Here is a 22173-nt window from a genome sequence, read left to right as displayed (position 1 = left end):
GGGGCCCGGCAGCCATGAGGCTGTCCCTGGGGAAGGAGGTCAGAAATCATCAAAGCAGGGGCCACAGGGTGAGTCCGTGCAGGACCAACACTGCTAGGGAGGGACAGGAGGGACAGGGACTGTTGAGTGCCCAGGGAGGCCCTGCAGGCTGCCCCCCGCCCCAGCCAGTGAGGACGGGGCAGCCCTAGGGACAGCACTGGCTCGCGCGCCCCAGGCAGAGCTCGTTTTCTGGGGAGTCCCTGCTGCAGCCGCAGGCATGAGCATAGGGCAGCATAGACCCCCCCACCCCACCCCCGGCTGGGTCCGTCCGGGACCCGCAGCTTCACGATACACAGGCTTGTCAGTAAGAATAACACAACTTTTATTGGGAGTTGGGGTCTTGGGTGCCCTGTCAGATTCTCAGAACATTAAAAATGGACTCAACGCGAAATAACCCTACAGACCCCTCCAGGATGATGGGGCCTGGCCCTGCCCTCCCCGACGGGTGCACACCACACCCCACCGGGCACCGCCAAAGCCAGTCTCTGCACCCCTGTGCCCCATCCTGCACACACAAGGCCAGCCCCTAACCAGGTGCCCCAACTGCCCACCAGGCCACGAGGGTCTCATTTTAAGGCAGTCAAATGTTGCAGCCTGGCTCAAGGCCAGCTCCCAGGGGCGCCGGGCAGCTAAGACCCTGTCTGGCCAGTCCGGCTCCAGACCCGCGTTTGTCCCCAGAGCCAGGGAGACCCTTCGCTGTGGCTGGACACAAAAGTGCAAACACGTGGCTCTTTCCTGCGTTTGTTGGAAGAAAAAAAAAGAAGAAAAAGTAAAAACTTGAGGCTCGGAGCCTGTGGCATCCACAGCCATCACGGCCCTCAGTCCACACGGTGTCTCGGGGTCGCGGCCCCTGGCTCCCACCGGCAGAGCGCACGCGTGAGGCCTTATTGCTGTGCGCGGAGCTGGACTCGAGGCCTCCTCGGGGTCAGGCGGGAGAGGTGCAGGCTGGGCTGTCCAACTGGTTCCAACTGCCAGCTTTACCGATGCAGCATTTATTTTAAAATTAAATTAAATTAAATTAAAAAAGACAAATTGCATCACCAGGTAGTTTTCTCGACGAAGGGCGCGCCGTGGCCGGCAGCAGCAGCGTCACACGGGGCCGTTCAAGGCGGCTCCGGCAGGCGGTGGGGAGTCCGTCTTCCTGTGGGAGGAAGGGTGGGGGGTTGGAGCCCTCAGGGCCCGAGAGCCCCAGCCGCCCCCATCCCCCAGCCTGACCGGCTCACTTGTCTTTTGTCACTGTCCCCAGGATGGCTGCTGTGCACGTGGCTGGGGCTGCAGTGGTGACGGCCACGGCAGGTCCTGGGGGGCCTGCCATGATGGCTGGGGTGGGGCTGGCCTTGCTCGGTGCTGGGGTGGCCGCCACAGCAGCCTCGGCAGGGACGGCCACAGCCGGGGCGAAGGTTGCTTCTGCAGGCGCGGGGGAGGTGGGGTCCGACAGCGGGCTGCCGGCGCGCTCGGCCCTGTATGGCAGACAGGCTCCAGTGTCCTGGGCCACCCCCAAGGCAGCCCAGGGACCCACTTGGCCAAAGCAGCTCTGCTATCCCAAGTGCCAAAAACACCAAAGACCCCCCTGCCTGCCCACTTGAGGCCTTGGACCTTCCAGGAGGCGCGTCCCGAGCTTGCCCCCGGACATCTGGTCTCTCTCCAGACAGCCCCCACCCCCACCCTGTTAGGGGAGGGCCTGCGGGCCCTGTGCCCAGAAACGCTCCCTCCCACACCTGGAGAGGGAGGGAACAGGTGACCTCGGGACGCCAGCCCTGGCGCTGGGCGCTGGTCTTCACGGCCCTCCTCTCCCCAGCCCGGGAGGAGAGGGAGTCCACGGCTCGCCCTTTCAGCCCACACCTGCCCAGTGCTTGCTTCGGTCCACGTGAGACCACGTCCAACCACACAAGACCGCTGGGAGCCAGCGACGAGCAACCATGGACAGCGTAAGAAATGGACCCTACACTGAAGCCTGGTGACCACGTGTCGGCCCAGATGGGCACAGACCGGGGTTCACCACGGGCTGGCTGGAAACGCTCATGCGGACAGCCCTGGAGATACACGGCTTGCTTTAAGGATGACGACACCGGCTTTTCAGAGCGGAGGTGGTTTTTAGGCAGGGAAGTCAGGAAAAGAGGAGAGGTTTTAGGACTTGCAGTGATTCTGAGCTTTGAGAACGTTCAAGCCATTCAAGAACCCAGCGTGTACCTGTAACCCGAAAGCCACCACTCATGGCCCCCATGCCTGATCCATGTTCATAAACGAGGCCCCGCTGGCTCTGGGCTGGGTCCCCCAAGGGCGGGGGCTAACGAGGACACGTCGTGTTGCCTGGGGTCCCGGGAACGAGTGTGCTGTGAGCCAGAGCTGAACCCCCACCAATGGGATGGACCAAGCCACAAAACCACTTGAGACCACCAGGGCTTGGGGCAGTGGGCTATGGGGGAAGGAAATTCCAGAGGCCACCATGGACTGGTCCTTGTCCCCTCCTGCTGGATTCTGCTGCCCGCCCCCCCTTGCCCCTGTAAGCTTTGGCTCTACCACCACCTCTCAAGTGCCCACCAGCCCCCCGTTCCCTATTTCCACAACTCACAGCTCCTCACGCGGCCCCCCACACCCCCAGGCCCAGCCAGGGGTCTGTCCAATGAGAGATCCCAAAGGCCTAGACCCTCTTCCTGCGTGTGAGGCAGGGATACCTGCAGTCAGGGTTCGTGACCCAGAGAGGTCTTTGGACGCCCCCACCCTGCTGTCTGAGCATGAGGGACAGCAGACACGGAACTACATAAAGGCCGTCGTGCCCTCTCCCCACCATCCGGGGCAACCCCAGATCCTGGGGCGGCAGCTCAGGCGGCCAGAGACCCACAAACCGGGCCACGGTTCTCAGTGAGGCAGCCCCATCTCCTAGCCCCCAGGCTGGGACACTCAGGCCCTGTGCTCTCATCTCTATGAAAATGCCCCCGAGCCCTGGCTCCCACTTGGCCGCCTTGGTCATGGGGTCATCAGGGCAGCAGGGTCAGCCTACTCTCAGGTGAGCAGAGTGCTGGGGACAGCCGGAAATCCGTGTGCCCTAGGGACCCTGTGCCCGCCGCCATCCTGCACACCTGGGGACTGACGCGGGCGGCAGGGGGGCCTCCCGGCTGGGACCCAGACTGACAGCTTCCAAGGCACCAGCCGTCTTCTGCTCATCCTCACTGTTGTCAGAGATCACCAAGGGGGCCTTCCCGGTGACACAGGCACTCCAGGCACACGGGGAGGCCGGGCCTACGAGACAAAGCTGCTGATGTCCAGGGAGAACGGAGGGACCTCAGAGTCTACAAAGCCACATCTGCACGTGTATATTTATAGGAACCGTACAAAGAGACAGTCCTCCCCCAGGCAAGACGGGCCGCCACCCAGCCCTGTGGGGCTTCCAAGCCTGTCTGATGAGGGGCTCAGGGTCAAGGACGCTAACCGGGCCCTAGGATGGCCAGTGACGTGGCACACTGCACCGGGGTGATCTGCACGGACAAAGCAAGGCCTCAGAGATGGGCCTGGGCTGGGAAAGCCCTCACTGCCTGCCAGAGCTCCCAGCAGCACGGCCATACCCACACCCCAAGGACTGCCGGTTGTCCCCTGGGAGTGATGCAAAGCCCGGCATCCCCAGGGAGACACAGACCGTGGGGCCTTGGCCACATCCTCCCCACTCCCTGTGCTCAGAGCCCCTCCTACTCACGGGCTCTCTCTGGGCCCTGGTTTGGCCCCTCCTGGGTATCGCCGTGGCCCGTGTCCACCGGGGAGCTACACCTGGGCCCTGATTCAGAGCTGCAGAAGGCAAGGTTGAGCCCCCTCTGGGGAGATGCCACCCCCAAGGGCAGATGGGGTGACCTCCTGGCCCACCCCACCTTACCAGCAGAAAGGCTGGAAGTCGGTGAACTTGGCCCAGCCTTTCTCCTCCGAAGTCGAGGGACTGTGGGTGCTGGCCGCCCACACGCTGGAACCGACATCCACCGCCACTCCTGGGGCCGGCACTGGCGAGTTCACCGGTTCGTCAAACACTGCCCACGAGGCACCTGCTGGAAGGGACACAGCAGGCACCCCTGACCCGCAGGTCGGCCCCACCTGCCTTCTGGGCCCTGAAGCCCAGGCGCTGCGAAGGACCCACGAGAAGTGGACCAGTGGACGGACACAGGCCGCCGGCTGTGACGGTGCGGCTGGGTAACCTCGACTGGTGGCAGGGGGCAGCCGGGATATAGGCCAAAGCATCTGCCACCAATCCTGCATCAGTGTGGCTGGGGGCACGGGAAAGCCACCACTTTGGGGAACGTGGCTTGAAAGCTCACGTATCCCACCATGCACAGGCCAGCTGGGGTCTGTGTCCCTGTCTAAGTCCCCTGCCCAGCCTGAACCCCGTGTCCCCGGCATCTACCTTCTGAGCCACCCTCCAAGCGAGGACCTTCCTTCTGGGTAGAAGCCAGAGAAGCACCTGCCCGAGCGGCATCCTTGTCTGCTTCCAAACCCTCCTTCCTGTCCTGGCCCCCACGCTGCAGGCCATTCTTGGAGCAGCTCTCTGAGGTGTGAGGACCCCCAAACCTGGGGAAAGGCACAAGGTCAGAGCAGCCACCAGAGGGCATCACATGGGGCCCCTGGAAGCGTCCCTTCCGTGCACCCAGAGCATCGCGGCTGGGACAGGGCCGGGAGTGCACACACAGCGTTCTGGGGCATCTCTGCCCCAAGGGGCTTGGGGAGGACACGTGGGCCTCACACCTGGCTCTGGCCGTCACCCGGGCAGTGCAGTGCATCTCCTTGTCCTCCCAGATATCATCCTCCTCGTCATCGTCGAAGGGCTGGATGTGGTCACTGCAGCAGGCCTCAAACAGAGCTGCGCTGGGCTGCGAGCGAGAGCACCCACGCAGCTACACCAGCGCCCGGAGAGACTCAGCCAGGCAGGTGGCTCACAGGACGGGGGCCGGGCGCCACGGAGCAGCCCTGTCCCCCACTACTGCCCACCCAGCACGGTGTCCCCCGCGCCACCCGCATCCAAGGAGCACGGAGCAGGGCACTCACACTGTCCTCGTCCGCATCGATGCTGAAGTTGATCTCCGCGATCCTATCGAATGGAGCACTGCGGTGACAAGGGTGGTACTTAGCACCGGGCCGCCCAGGCCCCGGGGACTCCCGCTGGCACCCTTGGGGAATGCCAGCCGCAGCTGCCCCTCCCAGGGGAGCACAGCTGAGTCCAAGGGTGTAGACGGCTCTGCAGGCAGCGACCGGCCACATGGGTGTAGGCAGATGGGGGGCCTCGGACGAAGGGGGCAGCGCTCCATGCCGCCTCCCTCCTCACCCCCACTTGCCGGGCCCACTCTGTCCCTGGTCTGCACAGTGACAACCTGCCACCCCTGAGGGTGTCTGAGCCCGGACCCTCCCACAGAGACTGGGCTTTCAGCTGAGAGAGTGGCAGGTCAGCCTCCAGGGCCAGGCAGGACAGGGGACAAGGTCGGGGGAGATGACGAAGGCTCAGTGGGGGCCCTGGTGTACACAGGAGGCTCCCCGGTGAGAGGATCCCGGCCAGGGTGGACAGCCCCGGGCACGTCCCAGGAGCTCACTTGACACTGTCATCCTGGTCAGCAAACTCCTCGTCGTTGAAGCCAAACTGATCCACGAAGGTGGCTGTCATCTGCTGGACCTGGTACTCGGAGAAAGCCTGGCAGGGAGGGTGACGCAGGGCAGGCCTCAGCCCGAGGCTGTGCCCAGAAAAACCCACTGGTGCTTCGCGGCTTCTCCCAACCTAATCTCTCGGGATAACACGCACGCAGGGTCGTGTCCAAAGAGCCTCGTTTCCTTTAAGTTTCAACACTGTCCACCAGGTCCCCCAGGATTTACTGATGGAAGGTGGCTGAGGGGATCCCCCCGTTACAGGGGCTGCACGTCTGGCCCCACCCCTGCTCGAGCCTGGTGCGTGGGGAGGAGCGCGCTCCCCTGGGCTGTGTCCCGCAGCGGCTCAGCGGGGCCGGAGGCCCAGGTGCTGCTGAGAGCGGGTCAGGGCTGCCTGAGGTGGCAGAGCGGCCACACGCACCTGCTGCAGGGACAGCTCATTAGGGAAAACGCCCTCCATGTCCTCATCCTCACTCGAGGGGTGAAGGTGGTGGGTGCTTACCTGAAACAGCCAGAGTGGGTGGACGTGAGCCCCACACCCCGGGGCTCCTGCCCCCTTGCCCCTCCCCTCAGTGCAGGGCACACTGGGCCTCGGCATCAGGAGCCCCCGAGAGCACACTAGGGCTCCTGATGGGACAGGGAAAGGGCTCTGCTGAGGCTTTAGGGGGCCACCGGGGCCTGAAGCGGGACAGGACTGTGTTTGGGACATGGGGCCATGTGGGTGCACCCATGTGCGGGCGCGCGCACACCCACCCACTCCTGCACGCGTGCCCGCACGACAAGCAGACGGGAAGGCATGGCCACGCACCTCCGGACACCCCCCCGAGCCCCTCACCAGGTCCACGGCGTTCCTGCGGTTGGTCTCCGCGAGGGTCTCCTCCACAAAGCTCTCCCAGCGCCCTCGGCAGTCAGCAGGGAGCCCTAGAAGGGAGCAGCGCTGTGAACCAGGGGCCGGCGCCATGGCCCACGGATGGGGAGAGCCCGGAGCGGACCTCAAGGGCTTCCTGCCGGAGGGGAAGGAGGCCAAGGCAGCCAAGTGTCCTGCGGGAACTCGAGGTGCTTACGGGGACAGAGCCCGGCCCCAGCAGAGCAGGACTGCCAAGGAGACGCGGCCCAGCTTCCTTCTCAGCTCGCCGCCTCACTCCCCCTCGGCCCAACCCATGTGCCTGTGTGCCCGCTTTCTGGACAGGTCAAGCCCCAGAGAGCCACGGTCTGCAGCCAGTGACAGAAGACCATGGCAGAGAGCTCCTGGCTCACGTCTCGCACCCCAAACTGTACCCTTTGTGGGGACTCTCCCCGGGCCACACCCCCCTTGTCACAGGCGTCAGTGGGCCCGGGAGCCAACACACCCCCTAGCTGCTTCCATCCTGGAGGGCCACCCAGAGCTTCCTCAGCTCACCTCTGGCCCTGGGCCACAGGGACCACAGCTGAGACCCTCTGAGGGGGTGGCCAGGCAGCCAGTGCGGCATGGCCACAGGTCCACCCGGGCCCACAATGGGGGATGAGCCCCGGCCCCTCCCTGTGCCTGCTCCCGGCTCACACACCGGAGTCCCTGCCTCAGCACACCCAGCTTCGCACACCCCCTGTGGGGCCTCCCGGACAGAGCTCACTGCTCTCTGCAAACACCAGTCCCTGAGCACAAGCCTCCAGCACGGGGCTGAGGAAGACCGTCCTGGTCACGAAGCTGATGTGAACACCTGCACCTTGTGAGTCCTGGCTTCTGTCCGCCCTCAGCCTCCCGGGCTCACGCGTCCACTGCACCCATCTGTCCCCCTGAGCTCCGGTGGCCCAGGCATCGTCCGCCTTGGCAGGGACGCACAAGCCCTTCCGAGCGGCCCAAGTTCTGTCTGAACCAAGAGCCCCGGGGCCTTCCCTGCTCAGCTGGGGAAGCCCGGTGCCCGGGAACTGAAGATCATGGCGGGACAGCAGAGGGCCAGAGAGGGGCGTGAGGGTTAGGGCCCCAGGTCGGGGACGTGGCAGGTGTCTCAAGCCCCACGGTCTCTCTTTGAGCACAGAGGCCAGCTCCCCCAGCTTCCCTAGGTCCCCAGACTTGTGCTGGAAAGGTTTGAAAGCTGCCTGAGTCAGAGAAGGAGGACGGCATTCAGGCAGCCCGCAGGTGGTCCCTTCTGAACGCAGGCGCCTGCCAGGGCCTGGGGCACAAGGAGACCCCCCAAAGAGGTCTGTTCGATAGCACAGACACCTGGGACCAGGCCCACCTGAGAGAAGATGGGGAAGCAATCTGACGTCCCGGCTCTGGCGCACTTACACTTGCTGAGGGGCCAGAGCGCAGGAAACGGGGTTGCAGGAGGCGGGTGAGGGTCAGAGGAGGGGGTCAGGGGTCAGAGGCAGCCTCAGGCAGTAACACCCAGAACAGGGCTCTGGCTGCCAGGAGGCAGTGAGGACGGGAAGGGCTCACCTCGGAGGACGTCGCTGATGTGGGCCTGCAGGGGACCCTTCTCCAGGTTCTGTGCCACTGCGTTGGCGATTCGGGTAAGGTGGCCCATGTTGCCACGCCTCATGCCGCCCGCTGCCCTGAAAGTGAAGCAGCAGCATCAGGGGACCCTGGGGCTCCCCCACTGTGCGTCCACCAGGGCCCTGACCTGGCCACGCACGGTCTTCCCTGTGCCCACTCCGTGCCCCCCGCCCCCGAGAACCCTTCCTTGCAGTCTTACCTGCAGGACACTCGATTTTGGAGAGTGCCTGCGGTGTGCCAATCACCCCGGTCTCACCACCGAGAGGTGCTGACAAGGCGGACGCTGCCCCTACCTCCACCATCCAGACAGGACCTCCGTACCGTAAGGCCTGACAGGCCTGTGGTCACCCCGCAGGCCTGGGCCAATGCCACGTCCCTCGGCCCACACCCTGACACCTCTGACCTGTCCTGGCCCCAGACACCCTCCCGACTCCACCCAGAACTGGCTGACCTAAGGGAAACACCCAGTGGGGCAGAAGACTCAGAAAGACTAAAAGACAGTGTCCCTGCGTATGTCCCGACCCAGGGACGATCAGGAACAGACACACGGGACCCAGAGCGGGCAGGCCAGGGCGGGGGCTGCTCCAGGAGGCCAGGCTCCCAGCTGGCCTCACTCTACCCGGCTCTCCGGGTCTCCAGGCTACCTCCCCCTCACTGAGCTCTGTACACCCCGAGGCCCACGGCCTCGCTTCTGTCTGCCGTTCCATCCCACACTCTCGTGTGTCACAAACAAGACCCAACAGAAGGGCCTGTCTTCAAACCCATTCTGTGTTCGGAAGGCATGAAACGCTCGCACATCTAGAAACGCAGCACTAAGTCCCAGAGTGGACCGAGTTTTGTTTCTGACCATGTTCTCTGTCCTAAAAGCCCGACAGCAGCCCAGAGAGGAAACACAAGTGAGCTCCTGAGCCAGGGGACCCAGCCTAGCAGAGGAAGGGGTCTGGAGAGAAGCCGGCGGGCCAGGCCCACAGGGAGGCCTTTGTGTAGCTGCTCCGGGTGCAGGAGGGCTGGGCCAGGGACAAGGCCACTCAGACGGCCCTCTTAACCTCTGGGGTGTCACGAACCCTCAGTGACAGCAGCGAAGTGCCCCCACCAACAGGCGCCCACGCACAGATACACAGAATGTACAAGGGCAGACTCTGCCCAGGGCTTCAGTGGGCGCAGCACGGACCAGGCCCCAGGAAGGACAGAGGGCCCCGTCTTTAGGCTCTATGCGTTCTACAGAGGATACACACTGGTGGGTTCTGTACCAAGGAGATGTGAGCTATGAACCAGCTGAGGTCAGAGAGACCCCGAGAGCAGCAGCCGGCAGGGCCGAGGGAAGGCAGGGTGAGGGCCGGGCCTGGGGCTGCCCACGCTGGGCCCTGCAGGCCACACCTTTGGGGGACCTGGGTGGTGGAGATTTGTAGGCACGGGTGAGACCCTCTGTGCGTGTCAGAGATACAAGCTGGACGGGGCAGGAAAGCCAGCATGAGTAGCTGGATACGCCTGGGGGGTTTCAGGGCTCAGTGAGAACTGGCTGGTGGCTGGGGTGGGGAGATGGGGGGACTGAGGACACACTGCCTCAGTGGCGTAAGATGGGGTCTGGCTGACAGACGGGAAGGGCAGGGATAGAACAGAGCTGCTTGGCCCGTCTCCTCCAGTCCCCCTGAGCCCGGACCTTCCCTGGACGGCGCACGGGAACGAGACCCCCCTTCCTGAACCGGCCACACTGTGGCCGTGCCGGAGCCCCATGCTGGGCCCTCAGGGGCCCCTGGTCCCAACCCCACCGCCCCCCCATGGCTTCTTACTGTGCGCGATCATTTGCTTCCCAGGCCTCCAGGATCCTCTGGACCAGGCAACACTTCTGGAACAACTAGAGGCAGAGGTGACACCGGTCAGGGCCTACAGGGCTGCACACTCCCCTCCACCGGCCCCTAGACGGTGAAGCAGGCACATCAGCGCCAAGCTGCTGTCCTGTGGGTGGGGACACCGTTCGGGCCTCCCCGCAGTCCCCAGCGAACAGCAGGGCAGCCACTGCCCCAGGCCCCACAGGGCTGCCCGGGTCCGCTCATTCCTCCTGGCTTCCTCCCATCTTCTCTGTGTCCAGCCAGAAGCAAGGACTGGGCCCGAGTGCAGTTTCCTGGGCCCGCACGTTTGTTCTGGGACCCAACTCGCCCCCCACCCCTCACGGGGCCCCCCACACCCTCCCAACCCTGTGTGGACCTCACCACTGCAGTTGCCTATCCGCAGCGGTCTACCCTAGGGGCTGCCGTCCAGCTCAGGCCGGCTCGCTGCAGGATGCGCTCAAGCCACACCCTCTACGGGGACTGTCACCAGAAACCCAGGCCTTCCCAAGCCTCTGCTCCTCCTGGGTGGGCCTCGCAGCCTGAGGGTAGGAGCTGCCCCTGCACAGCCCCAGGCCTTGGCAGGGAAGCGACTCCGAGCCGGCTCCTTGGCCAGGGCCGGGCACTTGCTCCCTCTCCTCCTCAGCAAACACCTGCTGAGGCCAACCCCCCGCCAGACGCAGACTGTCCAGGGCCAGGGAGACTGGGCAGCGGGGGTGCACTCGCTCGAGCACCCAGAGGAGCCGTGGGCAGTCCTGGAGGTGAGCGTCCGTCACGCACTCGCGGGGGAGCAAGGAAGAGCCGAGGAAAAGAAGAGAGAATATCGTTTCAAAAGGTCCATAATCCCAGAACATTTTCTCATGAGACTCAACACATTCTCTCTCTTTCCCTTGCATTTTCCTTGGTGGCCGCTCCCGACAGCAGACGACACGACAGGACACAGCACACTGGCCTGGAAGGAGCAGACCCTGGGGCAGCCTCCCCGTCTGCTGACTGCAGCCTACCACGGGGCCTTGTCCTCGGCTCCCCCAGCTCAGGGGCCCTGGCAAACGTGGACGCTTTCTTGGTGACTGTGGAGGGAGGACTATGGGGCGGCCGTGGGCGGCCCGTGTTAGTGCTGGCACCCGCACAGCTCGGGATGGGGCTCGGCAAACAGTGACATGGGGCACCCAGCAACACACAGGACACTGGCTGGACTTACATGGGTCACCATTGTGTTCTCGGGGCGGCTGGCGGCAGGCTGGGGGCTCTCAGGGTCCCCATTCCCGGGCAGAAGCTCCACCCCACTGTCCGGTCCACCGGCTCCTGCCCTGTCCTCCCGGGCAGCGTGGGACAGGATAGCAGCGACGCACAGCTCCACTTGGAAGTGCAGGAAGTTATTCCAGGTGTACTTAAAAAACAGGTCCTGGGGAAAACAGAGGACAGAGCAAAGTCCACGGACTGATTTTCTGCTAGTGGCAGGACCACAGAGGCGAGGGGACCGCTGCCCCCTGACCATCTATGTGGTCAGGCGATGCTGATGTGTTCCCCGATGTGTTCTCTCCAGGACCACCTGCCCTCCCATCTGCAGCTGCTGCCGTCTCACTCCTGTTAAACTCTGCTCTCCTCTGACATGACCTGTGGTGGGTTTATCCTTCTGTCCTTAAGTTAGAAGCTTAACTCTTTCATTTTTAGCCTTTTTTCCTCTCCCAGGTATCCTTACACATTTTGCTCTATGGTATTTTTCTGTTCTTCCTTTAGGATTTTGTCTTTGACCCATGAGTTACTGGAAGTACATTAAATTCTCGAATATTCGGGGACTTCCTTCAGGAGGGGACACGAAACTAAGACACACACCCATGGACGCTCCATGAGGGGACCCAGCGGGGCCCACGCCTCAGCTGCACAAGGCTGAAGCCCAGAGGAGGCTGAATGAGGGGGGCTGCATCCCTCCCCTAGAGCAGGGCTGGGCGCGGCCGCCTGCCTCGGACCCTCTGGTCCCGCGTGCCAGCAGCAAGCACGGGAGACACAGAATGCCTGTCCACATCCCTCTGGCCGCCTCACACGCCGCAGCGGCTACGGCAGCCCTCTGCTGTCCGTGAGGGACGGGGAAGGGTGTGCAGCGGGGGAGATGGGGCAGGAGGACGGGGTGCAGATCTCACCCTCCTTCACACCACGGATCTGGGGGACGGCTAAAGGCAGGAAGCCCACCTGCCTGACACAGTTCTCCAATCTCAGCTTCACCTTCTCTGCCTGTGTGGCCTGGAGGGACCCTGGAGGTGACTTCACAGTGCTACTTCCTCTTCAACAGAGTCAGACCCGCCCCCAAGAAAGAAAAGCACAGGCCAGGCGGCTTCACTGGTGAATTCCACCAAACATCTAAAGAAGAACCAACCACCGCAATCCTTCTCGAACTCTTCCCCGAAAGAGAAGGAACACTTTCTAATTCATTTTCTGAGGACAGCACTACCTTGCTGTCAGACTCAGAGGAAGACATCCCAAGACCACCACACGCCAATGACCCTTATGAACATCAACGTGAACACCCTCAACAAAACTAGAGCAAACCAGACTCAGCATCACGTCAAGGGACGGCGCTCCAAGGCCACATGGGACTTACTCCTGGGACACAGGGATGGTCTGACTCCGAAAACCCGTGCAATGCACCGTGTTAGCACAATAGAGGGGGAAAAACCCACATCATCATTTCAGCTGCTACTGAAAGCACATGTGACGATATAGAACACGTTTTCTTGATAAAAACACTATTTAAGGGGCGCCTGGGTGGCTCAGTGGGTTAAAGCCTCTGCCTTCAGCTCGGGTCATGATCTCAGGGTCCTGGGATCGAGCCCCGCATCGGGCTCTCTGCTCCGCGGGGAGCCTGCTTCCTCCTCTCTCTCTCTCTGTCTGCCTCTCTGTCTACTTGTGATTTCTGTCAAATAAATAAATAAATAATCCTTAAAAAAAAAAACACTATTTAATAAACTAACAATCAACGGAAACCTCCTTGACATAACAGAGGTCATGCGTGGCTGGCCCACAGCACACACCACCCCTAGGGGTGAAGGACTGAAAGCTTTTTCTCTGGGAAGAACAAGGTCAGGACGCCCACTTTTGATCGTGCACTAGAAGTCCCAAACAGTCCCAAATTAGGCAAAAGGAACAGAAATAAAAGGCGTGCAAAAGGGAGAGAAAGAAGTAAAATTACCTCTTTCACAGATGCACTCTTAAATGCAGAAAATGTCACAGGTTCCCATAAACTGTTAGAGCCAACAAACAGGTTCAGCACAGTCACAACACAAAATCAACACACAAATTTGTGTACTTCCGCACACTAACAACTTAAATTTAAAAAATTAAGAAAACAATTCCATTTATAATAACATTCAAAAGAATAAAATACTTGGGAATAAATTAAACCTAGAAAATGAAAGACTTGTACACTAGACACTACAAACACCACTCAGTAAATAAACGGAAAGACACCCATGTTCATGGATCGGAAGACTTAATTTCGTTACGATGACAATACTCCACAAAGTGACCTACAGACTAATAGTACCAAAATCCCAATGGCACTTTTTTTTTGCTAAAAATAGAAAACCCATCCTAAAATTCACTTATTTTTCTTTTTAAGATTTTATTTACTTATTTGAGAGTGCGAGGGAGAGACAGCATGAGAGGGCAGGGTCGGAGGGAGAAGCAGACTCCCTGCTGAGCAGGGCGCCTGACGTGGGACCCGATCCCGGGACTCTGGGATCGTGACCTGAGCTGAAGACAGAGGCCTGACTGCTGACTGAACCACCCAGGTACTCCCATCCTAAAATTTATGTGGAATCTAAAGGGATCTCAAAGAGCCAAAACATCCTAAAAAAGAACAGGCTTGGAGAACTCGCACTTGCCAACGTTAAAGCTTAGTACACAACGACAGTAATCAAAATAGAGTGGTCCAGGCACGAAGACAGACATACACATCAAAAGAACAGAATGAGAGTCCAGAAGAACACCCTCACATATATGGCCAGCTGATTCTTTTTCTTTCCTTTCTTTTCTTCCTTGCCTCTTCCCTCAGACCCCTTTCCTCCCTCCTTCCCTCTCTTTCTTTTGTTTAAGGGCTCTCTAACCCCAGCCTGGTGCTCAAACTCACAAGCATGAGATCAAAGGCCACATGCTGCACCCAGTGCGCCAGCCAGCCTCGTGCGCGCTCAACTGATTTTCAGCAGGTGTGTCCCCACCATGCACGTAGGAAAAGCCAGCCTCCCAGCAAATGGTGCTGGCAGGACTGGATACCCGCCTACGGAAGAACGAACTGGGACCTTTACCTTACACCGCATATAAAAATTAACCTGAATACAACAAAGCCTAGTAAAGTAGGACCATAAAACTCTTCAGAGAAACCATACAGGGAAAACTTCACGACAGTAGATCTGGCAACGATTTCTTGCATGTAACACCCAAAACACAATCAATAAAGGAAAAAAATAGGTAAGTTAGACTATCAAAATTTACAACTTTCATGTCAGAGGTACTATCAAGAGAGTGAAAATAATCTACGGAACGGGAGAAAATATTTTCAAATCATGTATCTGATAAATTTTAATACACAGAATGTATAAAGAGCTCCTACAATTCAACAATAAAGAACCCAATTAAAAAATAGACAAAGGACTTGAACAAACACTTCTCCAAAGATAATCCTTAGGGAAATACAAAGCAGAACCCCCCCAAATCTCACAAAATACCCCTTACAGCACTAGGACAGCTATTATTAAAAAACAAACAAAAAACCCAATAAACAGAAAACAGGTGTTGGGGAGGATGTGGAGGAACCGGAGCCCCTGGACGTGGCTGATGGGAACGTAAGTTGTACAATCACCCTTGAAACCAGTGTGGAGGTTCCTCAAAACCTCGATCCCAAAAATTCGTTCTGACCCAGCAATTCCACTTCAGGGATTTACCCAAAGGAAATGAAAGCCGGCTTCAGAGAGACACTGTCCACCTCTACTCAGAGCATTACTCACGACAGCTGAAACGTCCCCTGCGGGACGAAGGGACAGACAAAATGCGGCCCGTGGGCGTCGTGGAACAGTCCTCAGCCTTGAAAAGGAAGGAGCAGCGGACGCCTGCCACGACCTGGGGGAGCCCCGAGGACACGGTGCTGAGTGAAACCAGCCAGACACAGAAGGACAAGTCCTGGCCCCACTTCTAGGAGGCAACCGCAGTGGTCAGACTTGGGGACAGAGTCGACGGTGGGGCCGGGGAGGGGGCTGTGGGGGGACACTGCTTACTGGTCAGAGTTTCTGTCTGAAAAGATGAGAAAGTTCCAGAAACAGACATTGGTGATGTTTATATAACACTGTAAATATACTTAATGCCACTGAATTGTACACTTAAAAATTATAAAAATGGTAAATTTTAGGTTATATATATTTTCCCACAATAAAATAAAAGCAGAAAGATAGGTGCAGGAGAGGAAAAAGGAAAGCAGGCCTTTCGTAACTGCATCCCTGATCCGCATCTCGGCTCACAGTCCAGACACTGGAAGAAACTGATGGTCCTTGGGGCCTGCTTCCAAGGGGGGCTCCTCCCGGGATAAGGATTCGAATGTTAGAAGATTTCAGCTCTCTGGGAGAAGCGGCCCCACTGCAAGGCAGGAGACCGGACTGGAGACTGTATCTGCTCACGGCTGACACCAAGGGTGACGCCCCGTCCTGTCAGCACCCCCGGGCCACAGGAGCTGCCCACAGCCGGCCCTGCCTGCCGGCCCCTCTCCCTCAGGCACCAAGGCTGTCCTGGGGCTGAGAGACATCTGCAGAGGGAGGACCACTTCCCACTGGCTTGGCCAAGAACCACTAGAGGACCTTTGACAGTGGGTGACCAGGAGCGGATCTTTTAGGATGTTTATATTGAACAGCCACTTGAATTCTATCTTCCGCAGAAATCAGAAAGGAGGGGGACCGTTATTTCTCCATTCCCTCAAACTGCATTAGAAATCTGCCCTCTGCTTCCAGAGCAATTCTCCACGAGCCTACAGCAAGGCCTGTCCCACTGTCACTCGGCGTGCTTCCCAGCAACCGGCGCCAGCAGCCCTGGGGCGGGCCCGGGAAACAGTCTCTCTGCACAGACCATACCCATTCTGGGTCAGCCCCAAAGCCTCTCCTCGCCCTCCCCTGTGTCCGCACACCGAGGTCCCGCCGGCTGCCTCTGTCGTGCCCCGCCCCCCCGCACAGACCAGACAGCGGTGCAGCGCCAGCGGCGGGCCCGCTCACCAGCAGCAAGCCCATGGTGTCGAGCCGGCAGAGCTCCTGGTTGATGCCGGGGGTGTTGGTGTGCAGCAGCGCGGCCATGAGGCGGGCCCCGTGCAGACGGGCGTTGCCCAGGGGCTCCTCCAGCACGCCGATGGTGGTCAGGATCGCCTCTTTCTGCAGACAGAGAAGCGCCGCCCGGTTACAGCCTTGCCACCAGCATGACCACTGCTGGCTTCTCTGGGCTCTGGTGCTATCTGCTCAAAGGGACAGGGCCACCACCCCACAGTGTGGCCCAGCCCGGCGATGCGTGGGATGTGTGTGTGGAGACATGAAGGTCAGCGGCGTTAGGGACCCACCACTCCCCCAGGGCCTCACAGAGCAGCGAGCAATGGTGTCCACGACCCCCAGAAGCCCAGGGCTCTCTGGTCTCAACAAAGCAAGCAAAGAGATGTGCACCTCAGCTCACGAGACAAATCCAAGATGGGGCCGGCTCTGTCAGGACACGGAGCTCACCCCACGAACACTCTCGGAGGCAGCAGCTAACAGCGGCCTCACCACACTGGACGCAGGTGTCTCCCGACCCCACACATGGCAGCAGGACGTATCCACCTTCTCCTTAACCCAGCGTCCCAGAATCCCACCTTCAGGAAGCTCACCTTCCAGTGGGAGAGGCAGGCAGCGAGTTGACAAGAGAAGATGAACCATGCAGTGGAAGCCAGGCTAGAAGCGCCCGGGAAAGGGAAAAGGGCCACGACAGAGAGGGGCTCCATGGTGAGCTGGAAGGCGGCTAAGTGACGGAGCCCTGCCCTGTATGACCCAAGTGGTGCCCAGAGCTGCTGAGCTGAGCAAAGGGCTCCCCTGGCCTGGTGTCCCGGACTCAGAGGCCAGACCTACACTTGGCAAACTTGGACTCTCGGACGGCCCCAATTTCAGAGCACAAGAGTCATCTGGGCGGGGGCTACCAACTGTTGTCAACCCCCAGGCCAGGCGTCAGAGCAGAGCTGGTCACTGGGCAGCTGAGAGGGCGGAGACGCCGCTCCTGGCGTCTGCCTGCCGGTTCTCCAGCTGGGGTGCGGCGCAGCGGCCTCATCCCATTCAGGGTCACCCACCTTGGGCGGGCTGAGCAGAAGCTGGTGGAAGTCCTTCAGTCGTGGCTCAATGCCGTGCAGGACGCTGCTGCTGACGGTGCACAGCCCCTCCAGTCCCTGAGAAAAGGAGTCCACCAAGCCCTCTGTCCTGTGGACGAGGACAGGAGATGGAGATACGGGGATATGCCCCGTCCTCTGTCTCCCCTCACTCCCCCAACCTCTCTACTCGTTGGCTCAGGAGTGGTTTGGTGACTGGCAGAGAGACGAGAGAAAAGAACCACTGGCCTTCATACCGCACTCCCAGGTGTGACCAAGGGCAGCCCCCTCGCCCGCTGGGCTGGCGGCACCTCGCGCTCACTGGACCACCTCCCAGTTATAAAACAAATATGTCACCAGGATAGGAAAACATTTTAAATACAAAAAAAAAAGAATAAAAAAGAGAATCAGCAAGCTCATCTCTGTTTTGTTTTTTTTGTTGTTGTTTTAAGATTTTATTTATCCATTTTAGAGAATGCAGGTGGGGAGAGGAGCAGAGGGAGAGGGAGGAGGAAAGAATCCCATGCAGACTCCTCGGAGTGTGGACCACCCCCCACCCCAACATGGGGCTCGACCCCAGGATCCTGAGATCACAACCTGACCAGAAACCAACAGTGGGCGCTTATACTGACAGAGCCTCCCCGATGCCCCTCATCTCTGTTTCTGTGTGTCATTTCCATGCTGTCCCTTCATTGCAGCCAAAGCTAGGAAAGGCCCTCAGAAGAGCCCCCACCTCCTACAGAAAAGGACCAGGCTTCCTGGGCTCACGAACAGAAAACAGTCAATATTCCGGTGGCCTAACTAGAGTAAGCGATGACCGCGTCGTCATTCCAGTTTTAGGTACTAAACGGATAGGCACGGACTGGGTCCCACAGAGAGAGAGAAAAATTCCTAAGAATTAAGTCAATTTCCTGTCGTTTTCTCGTTCTTCTGTTGTTGCTGAAAGTCCAGCCCCTCAGTGCCGAGGCTCCGACAAGCTCCCCCAGAACAAGGAAGTAAGAGAACTGGCCGCCCCAGGGGCCAGGGCGGGACAAGACAGAGCAGAGCAGACAGGCGCACTGACACGCACACCTCACACCCCACACACGGCCACACACACCAGGCCCATAGCCCACACGCTGGGATGGTCCGCAGGGCACACTCACTGGCCACACCTATCCCACAGACCCACGTAGGAACACTCTGGAAGCCGGGGACACTCGGTGCCTTCGGACTGGGGCGGGACGCGATGGATGCCAAGGGCCAAAGGAGCCGCACGTTTACCTCCAGCAGCAGAGTCTAACCCTCCGATCGCTCCCACGATTAACGTTTGTGAAAAACACCCCGTGCCCAGCGCCCCAGCGCTCCCTCAGCCATGCAGGACACTCACCCCGCCCGCCGTGTCTCCAGCAAGGTGAGTAACACCTGAGTCCCACTGACGAGGCAGCTCTCCGTCCGGTCTCCGTCAAACATGTTCTTGAGGAGCCGCTCCACGCAGTCCTGCCTGTCGGGACACGCGAGGCTCACCGCTGCTGCAGCAGACGCGGCGCCGCCCGAAGCCCAGGGGACCTCCTCTGCTCTCCGTGAAGCGGGAGCACCCTAAAACTCACAGGGGCTTTGCTCGGCCCCCAGGCCAGGCCCCCAGAGTTCTCACGATGCTCCTGCCCCTGCCGGCCTGCGGTCACTGCACCTGCCAGGGGAGCCCTGCAGCCCCGCCCACGAGAGGCAGGCCTATCAGCGGAGTCTGAATCCGAGCAGCGGTACCTGCCGGGGCTCAGGGCAGGGCAGCCAGACTCCCTAGTGACAGACAGACCCCTGCCCGCTCTGCCAGGCAGCCGCAAGGCCACCAGCACTCACGACTCCAGCACTGCGAGGAGGGGGTCGGGCTCGGGCGCCTCCTGCAGCTGACTGCCCTGCTCGCGGCCCAGCCGGATGATGTCACAGAGGGTCTGCGAGGCGTTGGACTGTCTCTGGAACAAAAAGGAGATGCGGCGCTGCGCTCAGGGCTGAGGAGAGAGGCCAGCCACCTCCCGGACCGCGGGAGCTGCCCCCTGCTCAGTTCTCGGAAGGACCGCAGGCTCTCTCAACCAGGCCACTTCAGAGAGCACTGGCTGGCCTTTCTGATGTCAGGATGCCAGTCCGTCCAGTCCTTCTCGATGAACTGAACGATCCCCGAGAATCCGAATGGGGCTCTCCCAAGGGTCAAATACACCAGACGCTGCTCCACCCCATGGGCCCCTTTGAGACAGAGAGTGGCCGCGTCAGTGACGCTGTACTTTAAATTCCTACTTAAAATATGAAGCGTTCAATCATAGCTGTTAACATTCGGAGTGAGTCCTGGACGCTAAAGGAACCCCGCAAGCGCTACAGAGGAAACAGGAGACCTTGACTCTTCCGGGGCAAGACTACCCTTTAACCGGTGAAACTCTGGGCAGTGCACTTGCGGCAGTGTGGGGTGCTCAGTGATGCGGCGCGCCCCTGGCTCCTTTCGGGGAGCGTCAGAACACGCAGCCCTCACAGGCACGCCAGGGGCACTCTGGGCTGAAGGGAGTGGGGCTGTGACTATATAAGGGAGAAATGAAAGCAGCAGGGAGGTCCCTGTGGCCTCGCCCCAGCCTCTGGGCTGGGGAAGAGGCAAGTCAGCCCAGTGTCCCTGCGCCTCAGTCTGGAGCACAGGCCCTCCTGCCCAGCTGTCTGACGGCCACAGGGACAGACGGGCGCAGACAGCAGCGTGGCCAGGCGCGGCAAAGGCGCGGACGTGAGCCTGCACCGCTGTTCTCCAACTGCTGAGGGCAGGTAAGCGCGTTTACTTTTGTCGTGCGCACAAAAGGCCTGTCAGGGTCTACTCCGGACTCAACAGTGCTTCCTGCAGGGGCGGGCAGGAGCCGAGAGAGGAAGCCGCGCTGCCGTCCCACACGCCTCTAGCTGGCAGTGGGAGCCTTCCTCCCAGAGCTCACGTCCTTGCAAATTCCACCTCCTCAAGCGTGGGCTGGACCCAGCCCCTCCCTTCGAGAAAGCAGAATACAGCCACAGGGCAGGCTGTCCATTTAAAAAAAAAAAAAAAAAGGATTTTATTTATTTGAGAGAGAGAGAGAGAGGGCGCGCACAAGTGAGAGTGAACCCGGGTGGGGGCGGGTCAGAGGGAGAAGCAGGCTCTCCACTGAGCAAGGAGCCCGATGCAGGACTCGATCCCAGGCCCTGAGCTGAAGGCAGATGCTGAGCCACCCAAGCACCCCAGACTGTCCCTCCTAAGATGGATTGCAGAAGAATGGCTTCCGTCTTGCTCACTCCAAAGGAAGCCAGCAGCACACTGAGAGCTGCCCTGCGGACAGGTCCACCGCCTCGAGGAACGGAGTCCTGCGGAGCCGCTGGTGACCCTAGAAGCGGGCTCTTCCCATGCTGAGCCCTAACATGCCCACAGTCTTGTGACAGATGCCGTGCAGAGCACCCACTAAGCCATGTCCAGGTCCCTGACTCACAGAAACAGAAATAAAAGATGCTTTCTGTTATAAGCAACTGTTTTAGAGTAATCTGTTACTCAGCCAGAGATAACTAATTCAGCTCCTTTGTTTTTTATAAAATGTAGTTACTATTATTATTTTTTAAAGATTTTATTTATTTATTTGACAGAAGCAGAGTGAGAGAGGGCACAGAGCAGGGGGACTGGAAAAGAGAGAAGCAGGCTCCTGCTGAGCAGGGAGCCAGGTGTGGGGCTCGATCCCAGGACCCTGGGATCATGACCGGAGCTGAAGGCAGATGCTTCAACCATTTGAGCCACCCAGGCGTCCCTGGTATTATTTTTTTAATGAGAAGAAATAGTCTAGAAAGTGCTTGATTAAAGGAAGAAAGGCATCTACTGGGTCCTCATCTGAGGAAAGGAGCAGCTTGCCCCCACAGCAGGGCATGTTCCCCAGCGGCCCGAGCGCGGGCAGGCGCCGTACTCACGTCTTCATCCTGACTCGGATGGATCAGCTGCACAAGTCTCTGGATGATCTTCTCTTCGTTGAGCCACTGAAAGGGAAAAAGAGGCCCATCAATGACGTTCTTCACATCTAACTCAACAGAAGCGAAGTTGTTCACTACAGCAGAAATCCGTGTGGAGCTCCCAGGACAGAGGTTCTTGGCCCAACATGTGTGTCCAGAAAAAATCGTGATCAGATTCTGGAGTGACCCAAACTCCGTGAAGAAGGGAACCACAGTCCTTATGTCCCGATGGTGGCTTCTTAAACATACTGTCTCAGGCTACCTCAGAAGACAGAAGGGGCTGGAGCCGGAGCTCTCTCTGTGGAGTGCAGCCCGGCTCCCCGCTCTGTGCCACCAGGGCCTTTCCAGGAGCAGGAGAAGCACAGAGGCCTGGTGTGGCTGCAGGAGCGCGGTGAGGACTGAGCGCCCAGCACAGCTCAAAGCTCAAAGGCGGTGGGCGCCCAGGGAAGACCAGCATGTTTCCTTATCCCAAACTGGAAGGTCTGCCTCCGTGGCCACTCCGCTGCGCGTCTGCACAGGCTTGCTTTAAGAGCAGACGTGTCCGCTGCGCTCACCGCCTACCGCTAGCTACCGTGATCAAGTCTTTGTGGAGGGCAGCAAAATAAGCCCAAGTGTGAGAACCGCCACCTTGATGACAGCCGTCACCTAATGTCTGGGGCTGGAAAATGGGCAAGAAAGACCAACACTTCATCTTCAATTGCATTACAAACAAAGCTGCCTGACGACAGCGAACAGCTTAGCCAGCACTGATTTGCTGGTTTCTCTGAGAGGAGAATCCTCTTTTCTTGGAAAGCCCTCCAGGAGCTCCGAGCAGCTCCTCGTCCTGCGAGCCTGTCCGGACAGACGCGCGCACAGACTCTACATAGAACAAACAAACAGGCCTGCTTTGGCCTCGACCGCTGTCTCCGCAC

At 59.6% G+C, this 22173-nt stretch overlaps 1 protein-coding gene across 14 annotated transcripts in view; it reads right to left on the bottom strand.

The window, feature by feature from the left end:
• Positions 1 to 340: 340 nt before the first annotated feature.
• PPP6R2 (protein phosphatase 6 regulatory subunit 2) overlaps positions 341 to 22173 on the bottom strand; it is an 86318-nt gene continuing 64485 nt past the window's right edge. For 6 of the 14 annotated variants that reach the window (XM_047743409.1, XM_047743410.1, XM_047743408.1 and 3 more), the window contains 19 exons: positions 21224 to 21289; positions 19136 to 19248; positions 18669 to 18782; positions 17285 to 17411; positions 16197 to 16349; positions 11150 to 11353; positions 9913 to 9977; positions 8066 to 8181; positions 6485 to 6570; positions 6071 to 6151; positions 5601 to 5698; positions 5062 to 5119; positions 4762 to 4886; positions 4424 to 4587; positions 3905 to 4070; positions 3731 to 3819; positions 3120 to 3279; positions 1263 to 1499; positions 341 to 1180 (listed from right to left, as the gene is read on the bottom strand). In XM_047743409.1, coding sequence (XP_047599365.1) covers positions 1129 to 1180; positions 1263 to 1499; positions 3120 to 3279; positions 3731 to 3819; positions 3905 to 4070; positions 4424 to 4587; positions 4762 to 4886; positions 5062 to 5119; positions 5601 to 5698; positions 6071 to 6151; positions 6485 to 6570; positions 8066 to 8181; positions 9913 to 9977; positions 11150 to 11353; positions 16197 to 16349; positions 17285 to 17411; positions 18669 to 18782; positions 19136 to 19248; positions 21224 to 21289 — 2274 coding nt within the window. In that variant the 3' untranslated portion in view covers positions 341 to 1128. The remainder of the gene's footprint in view (positions 1181 to 1262; positions 1500 to 3119; positions 3280 to 3730; positions 3820 to 3904; positions 4071 to 4423; positions 4588 to 4761; positions 4887 to 5061; positions 5120 to 5600; positions 5699 to 6070; positions 6152 to 6484; positions 6571 to 8065; positions 8182 to 9912; positions 9978 to 11149; positions 11354 to 16196; positions 16350 to 17284; positions 17412 to 18668; positions 18783 to 19135; positions 19249 to 21223; positions 21290 to 22173) is intronic. The other 8 variants (XM_047743413.1, XM_047743414.1, XM_047743415.1 and 5 more) reach the window with 8 other exon arrangements.

Source organism: Lutra lutra, chromosome 8 (genome assembly GCF_902655055.1).
Source record: "Lutra lutra chromosome 8, mLutLut1.2, whole genome shotgun sequence".
In the NCBI taxonomy this organism is placed as follows: domain Eukaryota; kingdom Metazoa; phylum Chordata; class Mammalia; order Carnivora; family Mustelidae; genus Lutra; species Lutra lutra.
The sequence above is the reverse complement of the archived record's forward strand: the minus strand, read 5'-3'. Positions and strand labels throughout refer to the sequence as shown.